Source organism: Merops nubicus, unplaced genomic scaffold (genome assembly GCF_000691845.1).
Source record: "Merops nubicus isolate BGI_N331 unplaced genomic scaffold, ASM69184v1 scaffold22310, whole genome shotgun sequence".
Taxonomy (NCBI): Eukaryota; Metazoa; Chordata; class Aves; order Coraciiformes; family Meropidae; genus Merops; species Merops nubicus.
In genome coordinates this window covers 15,838-31,345 of record NW_008582486.1, presented here as the reverse complement: position 1 = coordinate 31,345, position 15,508 = coordinate 15,838, and the positions used below count along the sequence as shown (strand labels likewise).

Genomic DNA, 15,508 nt, shown 5'->3' with positions numbered 1-15,508 from the left:
CAGACCTTCAGCAGCATGGCTGTGTTCATATTTAAAGTAGACAGTTTATGGCAGTATTCATGAAAAGACTAAAAAATAAGAAAAAGAAAACCCAAACAACAACAATAAACGCCACACAGATCTAAGAAAGGCCTCCAAATAGCCAGAAAGATACCCCATTAGGGAAAAACTACATTTTTGGCTGAATCCAGCACTGTTTTCAACAACCAAAACAGTGGACACTGGCTTCCTAGGTGGCTCTGCTCCTAATTTTTTACCAGCTTGCCAATGGTTTCATGTGTTAGTGAGAATGGTTATGGCACATCATGCTAACTTTCAGAAAAAGGGAAGATGACCTTTGATAGTTGTATACAATTCTGCAACATACTTAAGGCATCCTTATACATACAGTACTGTTAAAACCCACTCCCAACAAAACTACTTACCCATTTTGAACAGAAAATTAAAAACAAACCCAAAAAAACAGCCCTCAACTATAGGAAGATGTAAGGAATCACCACAGATTTAAAAAAAAAAAAAAAAAAAAAAAAAAGGAAAGTTGTTTACCATGCCACTAAAACATTTTTGGCTGAAGGATGTCTGGGAACTAGACAGATTCTCTTATTGCAAAAATGAATTGTGAAGGAATTTCTTCCCAAAATAGAGATCCTCCTGAGCTATGATGTGGATCCAAAGGGTAAAGCACAGCCTTGCCTGTTAGATGCCCCAGAGGTGGCAGGAGGCTGACAGGGTTCACACAGCACAAGGCACAGTGAGTGATTGTGGAAACAGAGGTATGGGCAGCCCATGTGACAAGAAACAACAAGCACTTGGGGGAAGGGGCAAAACTCCAAAAGCAATTCAGGGTTCCCCAATCCAAAAGGAAGCTGTTCTATTTTGTAGGGGTAAGATTTTCCCTTTTCAGCAGCTGTCCACTACTGAGCTACCTAAAACCTCCACCTTGTCACCAGCATCAACTGGTGAGTTCCGCCTTCCTTCCAAATAAGTATAGGGGAACAGAACAGAAGATGTTACAGGACTATGCAACTACTACGTGTTAAACAGTGGTGGCAACAGGAGAACAACATCAAGCTTGGCAAGTGGCAGCTTTCACTGTTGGCTACATCCTAGGTGCACGTATGCATGCATGCATCTGCATGAAGAGGACATGCACCCTGCAGAAAAGACAGTTTGTCTTAAGATGAAAAAAACACCCTGTTTTCCTTCAGGAATCTGACCTGCACACAGCAGATTTGCAGAAAGGAGGAGAAAAAAAAAAAGAAACCCATGCATGGTACCCACCTCAGCTACCCCTCATCCCCACTCTTGCAGGGAGTACTCAGCATCTGGCTGAAGGCAGCTCCTGGAGCACTGCGATTTTCAGCTGCTGTCAGATGGGCTGAAAGCTGCAGCCGATTGGAGTTGCTCCACCAGGACCCATCTCAGAAGAGTGGAGAGGATGGGTAGGAGGAGGCAACTAAAGCCAAGACCTTTTTTCCCCTCCCTTCTTTCTTTTTTTCTCCTGTTTTTTAATCCTTTACATGGAAGTCAGAGCCCTTAGACAAAGCAAAATACACCTCTGCAGATGGGGCCAGCAGAGAAGTAAGTATGACCCACAATGTGCATCCAAACAAACATATCTCTGGAAAAAAAATAAAATCAACTTTTACAAAGAAAAGAAAAAGTGATCATTAAGAAGTATGCTTTCAGGTTTTCACAATTCATGCATCTCTTCTAATCTGAGAAGATTAAATATCTTTTTAATTATTTTTAGGCAGTGATTTAAAAATAAATGGCTAAATTATAGTTAGCGCCAAAAATAAAAAAGTAGTGAGTCCTCTTATGGCTTTGATCTCCCTTGTGAAGGGTAAAAGTAGAAGAGTATTGCCACAATTAAAAAAAATATATGTATATATTCAACACTGACAAACATACTATTTTTTCCTTTGCTTGTGACAGTGGGTCTTTGCAGTACTTATTAAGGAACTCAAGCACGTTTGGATGCCAGCAAGGTGGAGCAGAGACCCCGCTGCCTCTTTCAACTCTTCATCAATTTCTTGACACAACTCCTCGAGTGCTTTGTTGCTAGGCTGACTTTCCTCAGAGGTATCTACACAAGGTTGTGATGCATAGCCACTGTCTCCAAGAGGGTCATCTTCATAGTCAACGTCTGTATCCACTTCACTGTGAAATCCTTCGCTGCAGTCGCTTCCATCATGGCTGGTCTTGGAGATAAATTCATAAACCTCGTCAAGAGAGGACAAGGAAGACATGCTGGACCGAGATGCACAGCGCTGGGAGCCCATGCTGCTGGCACTGTAGTTGTGATCCTCTTTTGGATCAATATTGGTGGCCCCCGAATCGTTTTCCTGCAAATTTATGGAACTGGAAGGACTGAATGCGCTGCCGTAACTCCTCTTCTTAGGTGTCTTCAGAGGCTGAGGTTTCTCACCTGTTAAAAACAAGATTCACCAGTAAGCTGATAGGCCAGTGAGATCACCTGCAGAATGAGCACACTATGGCTGGCTGACTGCAAAGCAAGCTGAACGTGAGCATTCCCAGGGGACAGCGGTCTTCAGCTAATCATGACTAAGAACTGACACAGTACTAAGAAACTCTCTTCTTACCATCTAGCACAAAGAGGGCAAGGGAAGAAACTTGCAGATAAAACAGAATTAACTGGGGAAGGAAAAGGTGGTTCTGCAAAACTCTGTAACGCTAGCAGAAAGAATAATCAAACCAGAATTGCTTCCTGACTGCTCTTAATATTTGGAAAGTAAACCATACTCGTTTCCTGAAACTTTAAAAAGAAAGCCTTTAGCTACTGGGTAGAGAAGAAGAGAATAAAATGGCTTATGCTTACAGTCCAGCATCCCTTGTTGAATGGAAGTATTTAACAGCATCATCGCAGTAGCAGCATCAATATCAGATTCTGTGAAGGAGAAGCAGTAAAATGTCAGATCTCAGGTAAGCCTGACAAAATGAGGTCCTTAAAAATATGAAGAATATATATCTGCACATATTGGCCGATAATAAAGAGTGGGGTGAGGTGGGGGATGTACAAATTCAGACAGAACATGACTCTTATACAGTGCCATATGGTTATAGGAGAGCCTCATTTCTTAACCATGATATTCAAAAGCTGAATTCTCACACTGCACTTACTGAAGTTGAAGCCAAGAATCGGCAACATTAATTAGACATTCGTATGAGGATCCTGCTGTTGTACTTAGCAGCAAGTGGCTTTTGTTTGTACCAGTTGAGGGAGAAAAATTACACATATGGCACAGCAAAGCACCTCAGAAACTTCAGACCTTGGTTATGTGAACATGCAAGGCTGAGAACGAACGTGCCCGTTAACGTGGCACTAATTCAGCACACAACTCTCCTCCAGCAGTATTTTTCTCACTAACAAGTCAAATGGAAGAAATCAAGAAGACAAGGAGGGAAAGGGCACTGAACTGCTCCATCTAGGAAGCATGGGGATCTAAATAATAAATAGGCACTTAAAAAGGTTTAGGTGAACTGTGGTGCTTTTAGCTATGTTGACAAGTGCTGCTGTAAAACACCATCCTCTGCTAACCAGAGTGAAGTGCTTACATCTTAAAAAGGGCACCCTGAGGATATTATGGCCATGAGTGCCATTTCTAACCAGAATCTGGTGAAAACAAAAAGAAACAAGCATGCCTTTCCCCACTCATTTCAGGACACACTCATGCACTTAAAAAAAAAAAAAAAAAAGCAAGTCCAAGGTCTTCTTTCACTCACTTCAGCTGTGGATGATCAATACTCCTTATACAGGAGACAAGTACATAAGAAATCTATATGATGGACTAACCAGGCAAAAGAGGAGCAAAGAGACAGAGGGCTCTCACAAAAGCCTTGCTGTCTCAAGAGCAAAAGACCACATCTGAGGTGTGTGTATGTATGTACGTACACATGAGTGGTAAGTGGAGCTGGAAGATCCTGGCAGTGGGGAGAAAAGGCTTCCCCACTGTACTGCTGAACTGCAGCTGGGGTGGGAACTAATGAAGTGAAACATCAGCTATGTCATTTTTGATGGCATTTTTCTTCCCCCATTACTATATGCATTAACTATAACACTGAATTTGAGAGGAGTGTTAGCACTGGGAGGAGGACTGCAGAATTTTCAGTTTGGCTTCCTCTTCCTCCTCTTATCTAATTGTCGCTACCTGCATCCCTGGTCAAGGAGAAATTTGAAGAACGTGATACCTTGGGATTGTTGTACCAACATGGGAAGGGCACTCAGCTGCTGTTTCCAACACAGGTTATAAAACATACACATTCCTCCCTTGTTTTCACTGTCTCTCATTTTAAAACCAGCATGCTTTAAGGTCTATCTCATTGCACTCGTGAGATTATTTTTATTTTTCTTCTGTTCTGTCTTTCTTTGGCAGCAATACAGACCCTGAATTTACAGGGTCTGAAGTCATATGTGTCCAACCGACAAAAATAAATAGAAAAAAAAAGCCTGAGGAGTTGCTTTCCTCCACCATCATAATCAGAAAGTGAAATACTCTCATTCCTTACTTGTTACCACAGATATTTTATTTCAACATCTAATGCTGGTATGTAAGCACCACCTCATTAAAATGACAATCTGTTGGAGGCATTAATGTAACACAGAATTGCAACCTGCAAAAAGCCTTTCTGCACCTTAGCACATCCAAAGAATTAGCTTCTTAGCAGTACTCTGTGTCACCAGTAATGTGCTTTGGTTTCACTGGTGCTGGCTCTCCTCGATAGAGCAGTATTTCCCAAATTCCTGTTTCCCTAACAGAATGAGGAAGCACCTTATTACAAGGAATTATTTCATCTGCACAACAGCTGCCCTGTGTGACCTCAGGAACACTAATGGCCTGCCTCTAATGCCAGGGAGATGCTGAACAGGCTCATCGAGATGCAAAATTAAGTGAGAGCAGATATATGGCATTATTCAGGCACCTTCAGTGTAGCAAATTGGAATAGTTAACATCAGGCTGGCAATCTCCAAACCTGTCACAGAACACACCAGCAAAATCACTAAGAGGATGGGGATTTCTTGTATTTAATTAACAAGCCCAGAGAATCCCAGATCTAGCAGCCCTGCAGCAGCCAGCCAGCCAAGGATCCTTCCTTGCCACCCGGGTACCACCATAAAACCTCTGTCTGGATAGATGGAACTGATCATCTGTGGACCAGGCAGCTGCTTGCTTGCTAAAAAAACTTGGCTTTCTGCCTAAGCAATGTTTCTGGTTTGTGGCTGAAAACTAAAAGCAACCTTCTCACCTCAAAGCCTAACAATGCTAGCAAAAACAGAGAGCTGGATGCCTGCTATGCTGCTCAGGTCCTACTTTGTCACTGGCCTTTCGGTATCCTTTCGAAAGAGCTTTTAACAACACTCCTCTACAGCAAATTAACATGTGCTCACTTTTTCTTGGAATCAACCCTTTAAAAATTGAGCATAGTTCACTTTTGAAAAAAAATTATTACTATTTTTGATGAGGACAAACCTTCAATGTATTAAGCTTCAGTAATGAGGTGCAAGACCTGTGCTCAACATGCTTCTCTAGGAGAAATGCTGCAGCAGCCAGCATCCTGTCTAGCCATCTTCATGTACCAAGGCACACTAAAACATTTTAAGATGAAGAAAACTTTTTTTTAAAGTACATATGGAGAAAATCAAGTAACCATCTTCTGCTCAAAACCTGTTACTACTTCTATTTGCATTTGACTGTTGATGAAAAACAGATTTCCATATTAAATTAACATTAAAAAAAAAAAATATTTAAATCTGAATCTGGCTGGTTGTTTTTTTCTCATGGAAAGCAAAAACAGAAATCCCAAGGACAGAACTATGGCCAAGCCCTTGTTACTCTAACACTTGTTGAAACCTGGAAGGGTCGGCAGATCCCCGTGGGCCAAGGGAAGGGACAGCAGAACGACAAGCAATGCTGCACTTGAGCAGCGACTCCCTGAAAATAAACAGCAATGCCCCACATGCCCCTACCACAACCCCACCTTCTTCCCCAGTAGCAATACCACTTTGGGGTTTTCTGCACTAAAGAAGCCAAGAGTAGCTAGGCCAGCATGCCCTGCTCAGCTCGCATGCTGCTGCTGGTGCCCAGCCCACCCCTCTGGCAGGTCTGCAAGTGCTGAAGAGCTGCCCTCCCAGTGGTGCCACCCGCTGCAGGGACAACCAGGAGGGATGGGCACCTCCTGAAACGTCACCTGCAGACAGCTACGTTTAACGTGCTAGACAGGGAAGTGTGTTGTGCCACTGAGTTCCTGACATGGCCAGAAGAGATTACTCATCCACAGTAACAGTCCAAGCATAGCTTGGTCTGATCCAATCTTCATTACTAGTACAACAAACACACAGGGATATAAAACATAGGGAGGGGAACAGAACTGCAGCCTACAGGATCAAGACCTGCATGTGGGGTCCACATATTAAACCCAACCTATTTCTGGTCTCCCAGGAATTAACAAACATTTTTCGCAATCTTTAAGGTGACACTTTAAACTAAACAGTCATCATAAGGCTATTCTTTTAATGGGGTTAATATTCAGAACTCAGGCCTTCCTGCATAACTGCACTTGCAATAACATCAGCTTGTCCCCAACTTTTTGGGAAGTGAGTGCAAAGTGCCACATAGCTGTGAAATCCTCATCTGAAATATACTCCTTGTTCCATGTTCCCCTGCAAATCCTGTCATGCTCTCCCACCCACCTCTATCAAACAGCCAACTTCAAGGTATTTCTGCCACCACAGCCCACAAGTTTTATACTTTCAAATTTGCTGCCATTTGTTCTCAGTTCTTGGTGACCAATAAAACTATTGTATATATATGTAGCTTTCAGATTTGTTTTCTACTGAACTATGCAGTCTTTAAGCAGATCCTGTTTGGGAGTGATGTGTCTGCTAAATACCTTGCTGGCAGAACAAGAGACCCCTATTACCTCTTGACATTCATCTTACGGATTTAATACACAATAGGCTAATACAATAAGCATGCATCCTACTACATCAGATTTTTTTCATAGTCTAGAAGACCCTCCAGAGCAGATCCTTACACAACATCAGCTGGGATTCAATACATGCTTACAATTAAAATCGGGGAGGCAGAGCAATGGAAACTGAAATGTTTACCTTTGAGAGATCGGCCGTGATTCTGCTGAAGGACTGAAGACAGGTAGTGAGGGGATGCTGACCTACTGAAAAGAAAGTCAACAGGTCAAAGCCAAGCCCTAATCATCCAAATGATTTGTAAAAAGTACAGTAGGCACAATACTATGATCATAGAAAGGTAAAAACAAAACCAACCCTCTCACCAGAGTTTGGTGGGCAAGCAGTTTCTGTTGCCCTCAGTAGAGGGCTTGGCACATTGGTTGATGGTTTACATAGTACTAAAAGCCATCATTGGCATTTGGAAAACACCTCCAAACACACAGGCTGAGCAAAACTCCTGTTGGCAAGAGATACTAACTTGTACAGATTTTATGTACCTGCCTAAAGGCTGGATTTTAAACAAAGATATATATGTTTTAGTAAGTAAAACCTACAAGTGAACAACACATTAACTCGTACACAGGGACACTTAGGGCCCAGAAGCAACAGAATAGGTGAAGAATGGTTGTGTCTGCCTGCTCTTTGAAACGGTGGTGGGAGATGAACAAAAACAAAAGGGAGTGTCCTGCAAAGAGCTGGGAAAGAACAACAACAAAAACCCCAAAACAAGATATCTGCTGGTTTTGAAATTATCTGAAGCTGGGCTGGTTTGGTGATGCTGTCTGCTTCTTCGCAGTATCAGACCAGCTCTGCACCTGGCAAAGTACCACTTAATATCTCACAGAATCAAGGGCAAGTTAAAGCTTTCACATGGTTTTCTGCTACACACCCAGTCTTAATTATTCAGTCCATTATAAACATACTAGCAAAAGGTTAGAGAATAGGTACAACAGAAATAGTACACAACGACTGCACGTCTCTCATAGAACGCTGGATGACTTTGACAGGTGATGAGCAGAATTTTCAAGCCCAACCTGTAACAGCAACTTCATGGGATTAATGGGGTGATTTCTATCAGTAAGGTGTGTTTATCTTTTATATTTATCACATTTAGGCAGCTCTATTTTCCAAAATAAGGTGCAGCCACAAATCCCCCCCCCCCCCAAATCACACACAAAAAAATGTTAAGCATGTAGCAGCTTTAATTACTTGTCTAGATCATTAATTAAAACCCACACAATTACTTCAGCTTTTAAAATACCTTTTAAAAACTAAAAACTCCACTCATTAAATTGAATTTTGGAGAAAATACTTTTCACTGGTCACTGCCCAGTGCTGTGGCTGTACACATCTCAACCACCCTGAGACCAGCTACTCTGCACAGCTATTAATAAGGTGGCTGCCTCTATAGGTACACTGTAGAAAGATGTTAAAACATCTTTATCCCTTTGTCTGAACTCAGATCCTTCAGGAATCACACCCACATAGAGCCTTCCCAGAGCAAATTAATGCTTGGGATTAAAACAAGCTATGCACATGCATAAGGAACTCACAAGATGAAGACCTTGGCCATCCCCAGAGCCCATGGATATAATACATGTAGTGTTAGAGAATGAATGTAGGGGCCTTGCACTGACTGGTTGAACAAGCTGTGCAGAACAAAATGCAGCAGTGATGCCAGTCATCTATGATACTACAGATTTCAGTGTAACTAGACACAGATTACCATTTTGGAAAGCTTCTGCCCAAAGTAACAGCTTCAATTTTATTTTAAAATCCTTTTTTTTTGCTGAATGATAGGTATACTCCCAACAAACACACTGCAAAATAATTACAAAAAATAATTTTATATTTATTTTATGTACTAGCCCTCCCACAGAAAAATTCAGACTCTCATAGCTGAATTCTAGCCTAACCCTGTAGGATAAATTTGGACAGTCCTTTCAGCCTCTCTCCAGCTGTACCTCTGGGCTCTTTCTCTCCACACATAAGACAGGACCTTGCAGGCCCTTCCCCAAAATAAGGCCAGAATTTAAAACTAATCCAAGAATTTTTAAATGTGGAAGGAAAAAATAGATCTGTTTTTCTGTGTATGACTGAAATTCATACAAATATTGTTTATTATTAAAGGAAAATAAACCAGCATTCATGAGGGAGAAGTTTAGTATCTTAAAAGGTTGTTTTTATTTTGTTGTCCTTATAAATACAAGCACTGCAAAACCCTTCTATTGAAGTCAGTGGGAATTCTGCCCTGTGGCTTCATTAGGACCAGGACTTCCTTGTAATTGTGATTGTTGGCAAGTGTGACCAGTCCTTCAGCCACAGAAAAAAAATGTTACTGAAAACAACAGCTTCAAACTGAAGTCCTGATCTTGCAAGTACTTCAGCATTCATATAAAATGTCTCCTGCAAGTAAATCCAGCATGTTGTATTTATACAAGCTAGGTAAATTACACTCCAACGCCTGGGGCTAATCTTGAAGACTCTGGAGATATTAAAAACTTAACCAGTCAAGGCTCTGAAAAAATCTGTCCTAGGCTGAGTCTGCCTTGACCTTCTGTGCCTCCAGTAGCACAGGCAATGTCTAGAGATCCCTTCCTATCTGGAGGTTAACAAAGCATTCAAGGACAAAACCTTCACTCTAGTTGTAGTGAAAACCAGAAGTCTATGCCCTTACTTTACAGTAGTTTCAATAATCTTCTTTCCCAAAAAACAAAGTCTGCCAATACCACCAGCCATCTCATACCTCCCAGTTTGACTATTTCTTAATAGCTAAACATTTCAGGGTTATTTTAGTAATGTTCCTGTTCCAGCAGAAAGCTGGAAAACAGGACACTTCTGTCTGGCTCGTTCAAACCCAAGATGACCCTTCACAGCTCAAGATGACTGGCAGGTCAGAGACCACTGTTACATCTTGTAAGGTTACAAGCCCAACTGGAAAAGCTCATGCCACACAAATCTTCAGTTGCTGCCAGACAGCTGAGGCTTGCATAGGGGTGCCAGCTCCCAGGGTCGATGTCCTGCTGGACACTTGGAAGCATCTGCTTGACGTTATCAGTTTTACATCCTGCTCCAGTAAGCCCAGTTCTTCCTGTTTAAGGAAACTCCTTGCAGTAAGGTTAAGGCATAGGGCGACTTACAGAGACCTTAATCATCTCTTATCTCACCCAAATTCTTTGCTGAACTAGATAAACTGGCCACATGCCTACCTAAGAACTGAGCTCACCGACAGCAATGTGTTCACCTCTGCTTTGTCCTCCTCTTCCTCTCCATCCCACCTCTATAGGCTGACCCAGCTGCCTTTCCTCTTCCTCTACTGAGAGTGCATGACGTTGACTTCAAATTCTCCCAAATCTACTGCCTAATCTTAAAACATCTCAGATGAGGAAGCCTTGATTTCAGAAGTCTTGCATGCTCCACCTCAGAGGATGTTTATGATAAAGGCTGTTCCTCTCATCCCGGCTCCAAAACACTTTACAGCCTTGGAGAAAAAATGCCCCTGTCTTAGACCAGCCTCTCTAAGCACTTCAGACTGCAGAAAAGTTGTTTTTGACAACAGCATAGAATATATACATTTTATATGCATATGAGTGACTTACAGGAGAAGACAAATCTCCTTTACCAGGCACCCTCGACTGGTCCTAGTGAACTGTGCTTGAAGGAGGATTTTGCTCCAGTTCCTGGGACTGCTTGCCCTCCAGAGAAATGAGGTTTACCAGTAAGCACCTAGCACAGCCCCAGCCTTCTTCCTTTAAACTCTCCCACAGCTGCAAAGATGACTTGGACCCGAATCCCAGATGTGCTGTCTGGGAAGCCTAAGCTCACGAGCTCACTGCACCTCCCCGCTCACCTGGCCGGCCCCACCTCAGCCCCATCAACCTCTCCCCTCGGGTGGCACCGGTAACAACACCTCACCACCTCACCACCTGCGGGGGCGCCTCCTCTGCTGGGTGGAGGCAGGTAACTGGGGGAGGAAATTCACCTACCTTGGTGGCGACGCCGGCGGAGTATAAAACGCAAGTGCTGAGGGAAAAGGCTGCTTCTTCAGTGCTTGGACAAGGTTAGGTTTATATTCTGGGTCAACACACCATAACGAACCTTTTCCATTCACCTGCAAGAAAGAAGTACTGCAAATTAGGGAATCCAGGGACCAGGCTGTTACAGTCATTCCGAACTTAATATTCCCAAGATGCAGCACAGCACAAGGACGTGGGCATTATGTACAGATGATATACATCACCCCAGGCAGCTCCACCACCTGTATGGAAAACAGACACTCCCAAATTGAGCATATGGTCTCAGAGACCCTCGTTATACAGTGTGGAAGCACCCACATCACAGCTTGGGATAGCATCTCCAAAGCCCCTTCTCTGTAGCCCCGTTTCCATTCACATTTGGCCACTGTAAACCTTTTTAACACTTGGTAAATACTGCTGTGAGTTTAAGGATCTGTCCAGACATCAGTGAATTGATCAGCAGTCTTTTGATTAACAGGTTTCCAAGTGAGAAACCAAAGGACCTTTCCCTTCACTTTGATACAGCCACGTATTCATTCAACTTTACACTGTCCTGTAACAGCATCTTGCTGGATACCCAGCTACACAATGGGTTAGGGTTCCCACTTTTTCAACACCTGAAAACTTAATCAATATATTTTTGATGTACCTAATAATGTGAGCGCCACTGTCACTCTTGATATTAAATTTATGTTGAAAGTTAAGCAAGGTAAAGCCCTGCCTGATCCTCCAAAGGGTTCTTCAGGTATTTATGATATAACAAAAAAAAAAAAAAATCTGGTTATCTGGTTTTTAAGCCTGCCAGTTCTTGCAACATAAAGAGGAAAATTAACCAGGAAAAGCTAAAACAATTCTATAATCACTGACCTGACAAATCAGCTAACAGTTCTAAAGGTAGCAGCACCAGGGTATTTTTTGGGAAACAGGTGTTACAGGACTGGTCATGCACATGGGAGAAGGATGGGGCAGCTCTACACCTGAACAGGAAGATCCTTTGAGAACATTTTTTTGGGAAATGTCTCAAAGCACAAACCCAAGCTTCGAGGAGCACTTCCTGCAAGCCCACAGAAGCCAGCTGACCACCTCCTGCCAATATCAAAGGAGTATTAATACCATTTTATGGATGGACACCCCATGACTTAAGACTGAGATGGACCCACAAAGCATAGAAGTCTGTCATCCTATTTAAGTCATGGGGCTTTTCCTGAAAAGAGGAAATACTTGGCTATCAACAGTGAAAACCTGATTCAAGGAGAGCTCCAACTGAGAGAGACTGCTCTGTAATTTTAGTTGAAGCCACTGCCTTTCATAGAAATCTCTGAGCTGGAGAATCTCTCAGAGTTGTTCAGATTGTTTTATTTTTTTTTATTTTACCTGAATTTTTCTTATACTCATCTTTCCATGCTAAAACTGTGCACAGCCTGTAAGACACCAATTAAGAAGCTTACCTTTAATTAAACAGCCATGGTGACTGGCAGGATCATTTAGACAACCAAGTACTAAAAGGGGGTATCCTCACAACTGGCTCAACCCTTCCTCTCAATGTCAGACTAACACCCTGATCCCTTTCCTGCACCTCTCCCAGACTCATGATCTTTCCCCAGCATCCCAACCATGCCCAACTCTGGCTTTTTTTCCCCCCCTTCCATAGCTTTGAGGCTGTTGCCTTCAAGGAACAGCAGGAACTCCCCTGACCAGCAAAGCACTGTTGTACACTGTTTTATCTGCTACTTTAGACAAGCACTTCCACTTGACACCTAATTCAGTTCAGTTGGGACCTGCAGCCAGAATGGGGTTACTTTCCCTCTTTCATCTTCCTAGCTACCAGGTTGCTGCCCTGAGGTGGTAACACAAGGATTTTGAGTGGGTATTACAACAAGCTGAACCAGCACACACCCTGAAGCCATAAAGACACTCAATCCAATGAAAGAGGCAATAAACAAGGTGATTACTTTGGGTAGCTAGATTGGGTTAGGTGCAATGTGGAACTCTACTTCCACCCATCATTACTGGCACTAAATGCAGACACGGAGCAAAAGCAGCGATGCCCTTTGGGCTGCCCCTGTGCACGGCTTCACTCACATCTGCTGCTCAGCAAAGACAGAGTGGGGAACCTGCACAGGGCTGAAGTTGGTGTCACACTTCGGGGAAAGCCATGCACAACTGGAGTTGGAAATGCCACAGAACACAGATACATCCAGCTTCAAAACAAACCAGTGGTCTAACCACAGCAAAGACCAAGTCTTAGACAATCTAAAATGCTAAACTGCCTTTGGTGGTTACCATTTCACATCAACAGTGGGGCAACTGTTCATGTGCTAGGTGAAATGTAGGTGTAACTTTTATTTAACATCTAGGGGAACGTCCTTCTAGATTCAGCATAGAGCAGCCACCTGATTTATTTTTTGGTCTGTCACCTTTTCAGCATCTTTTTAACATTTTTAATTTGACTTGCAGAATTTTACCTTGGCAAATAAAGGAAGGAAAGTAAATCCTACATTTTGAAGCATTAAGGCTATTTTGTGCTACAAAAACCCCTCCATGAGCTTCAGCCCTGGGCAGCAGCAGCCCCAGCTCCAGTGGGTGTGGGCAGTTCTCACTGAAGCTTCCATGGGGGCCAGGTGAACACCTGGCAAACACCGTGTCTGTGCATGGAGGTGTATCCTACATTCACCAAGAGGTTTACCAGGTAACAGACATCTCTCTCCTATCTCTACAGGCTTATAGATTGGACCTCCTCTCTGCCCAAATGTTTGAACAGCCACACAGATTGTTCACCACCATATCCTGTCAAAAAAAATACAGACAAACCCTAAATGAAGAAAAAAAACCCTAAAGCACGTATCTAGCAAGAAAAAGAAGAAAGGGAGATGTGTTGAAGATATTCAAGCCCCATCGCCCTCGACCTCCAGAGCAAACAGTGGCAGAGCAAACAGCCACGGGAGCAGTGGCATGCCAAATTGATGCCTGATGCAGATGCTGCTCCTGCCTCCTCACACCTTTTCTCCTCGGTGATAACAATTAATAAAAAATACCCAAACCCACAACTGTAAAAACAAGTCTAGCAAATAGCAGGGAGACTCTTCAGGGCTTCCAGCTCCAAACTGCTTTTCACTTCAGGTCGTGTGCTGTCTATCAGACACTGTTCCCTCAAAACAGGCAATTTCCCCCTGGAAACCCCTCTCTCCCTAACCCCAAGGCTGTATTTATATTTTAGCAGAGATGTGACAGACATACATCCTGTTTCCATGGCATGAGAAGTTCCTCTTCTTGACTGCACTGCTGGCTCATAAGGCATGTCAAGGAAGTTACTCTCCCTTCAGTGTCCTTCAACTTATTAAAATAAAACTGTAGCATACAGTATTTTTTGGTGATCCAAGCAAGAACAGCTTTCCCCCAGTCTCTGTTGAGTGCCGTCCTAGACCCTGGAATGTCCAAAGTCTGCTGCAGCAGGCAGGGCAAAGGTATTTAGCCATCTGAGAGGAACACAGATGCAAACAGATGGACCCTTCATGTCTGCAACACCACCTGGCACAGGGCAGTGGAAACACCTCTGTGGAGTAAGAAAGTTGGTGCAGAGGAGTCACCCATATGTGTCATGGACGTTTTACTCAGATCCGCTCCAGCAGGGTCTTGTGGACAATGTCCAGGAGCAACCAGGGCCCAGACAGCACACTCCTGCTGCACCTCTTCCAGGTTAGCACCATCTGAAATGGATCCAGTTCATGTGTCCCAAAACTGCCCTGCAATGCCAGCTCACATGGGGGAAGTGGGGGAAAACTGAGAGATTCACTTCACAGTGTGCTCCAAGGCCTAACCAAATTATCAGCATCACGGTAAAAAAAGAGGACAGACTCTGCTTTTGCTGCTGGACCCCCAAGAGATGATTTCCTAGCTGACAACCAGCAGCAATAGCCTGGGAGGTGTCAGAAACCAGCCTGCCCCAGGATGCAGGGGCACAGACCAGACTCTCCTGTCAGACATTTAAAGTCTTCCAACACAAGAGCTCAGATTCATTTGAAAGGCTTTAAAACCCTTCTTACTCTGATGTTACAAAATAAACCATGCTCCTCTGATGCAACGTGCCACTCTGCTTCCACAGGCATTTGGGATAGAAGAAAGCTGACTATGTGCTCCCTCCGAGACACAATTAAGATGCCATTAACAAAAGAAAAATGGAAGGGAATACAAAACTATGTTGCCTTCCCAGAGAAGCACCCAGAGGCATGGCTAGCACAAGGGTACAGGCAACACGGTCAGCAAAATGAGCCTGTAAGCTACAGCAGCTTGCTCCATGAAGTGACACCAGAGGAGCTTATCCAAAGGGGTCTGCAGCATTCCCATCATCTGCCAAATCAGCTCCCGTGGAGTCTGCATGTGCTGCTGTGCACCATGGACTTATTTTGCAGAAAGAATTTGGAGCAGTGCCCTCACCTGGTCCTTTTCTAAGCAGCACAGAGGCTAAGTATTTAACCGCTGTTTGTTGGAAATGGGGAAGTTT

General features: G+C 43.4%; 1 protein-coding gene across 3 annotated transcripts in view; it reads right to left on the bottom strand.

The window, feature by feature from the left end:
* Positions 1-1,574: 1,574 nt before the first annotated feature.
* Positions 1,575-15,508, bottom strand: part of FOXN2 (forkhead box N2) — a 16,256-nt gene continuing 2,322 nt past the window's right edge. Inside the window, exons 2-6 of one of the 3 annotated variants that reach the window (XM_008937892.1) lie at positions 11,008-11,102; positions 9,828-9,833; positions 7,133-7,197; positions 2,843-2,911; positions 1,575-2,431 (exon numbers count right to left, since the gene is read on the bottom strand). In XM_008937892.1, coding sequence (XP_008936140.1) covers positions 1,914-2,431; positions 2,843-2,911; positions 7,133-7,197; positions 9,828-9,833; positions 11,008-11,102 — 753 coding nt within the window. In that variant the 3' untranslated portion in view covers positions 1,575-1,913. Of the gene's footprint in view, positions 2,432-2,842; positions 2,912-7,132; positions 7,198-9,827; positions 9,834-10,977; positions 11,103-15,508 lie in introns of all 3 variants that reach the window. The other 2 variants (XM_008937877.1, XM_008937884.1) reach the window with 2 other exon arrangements.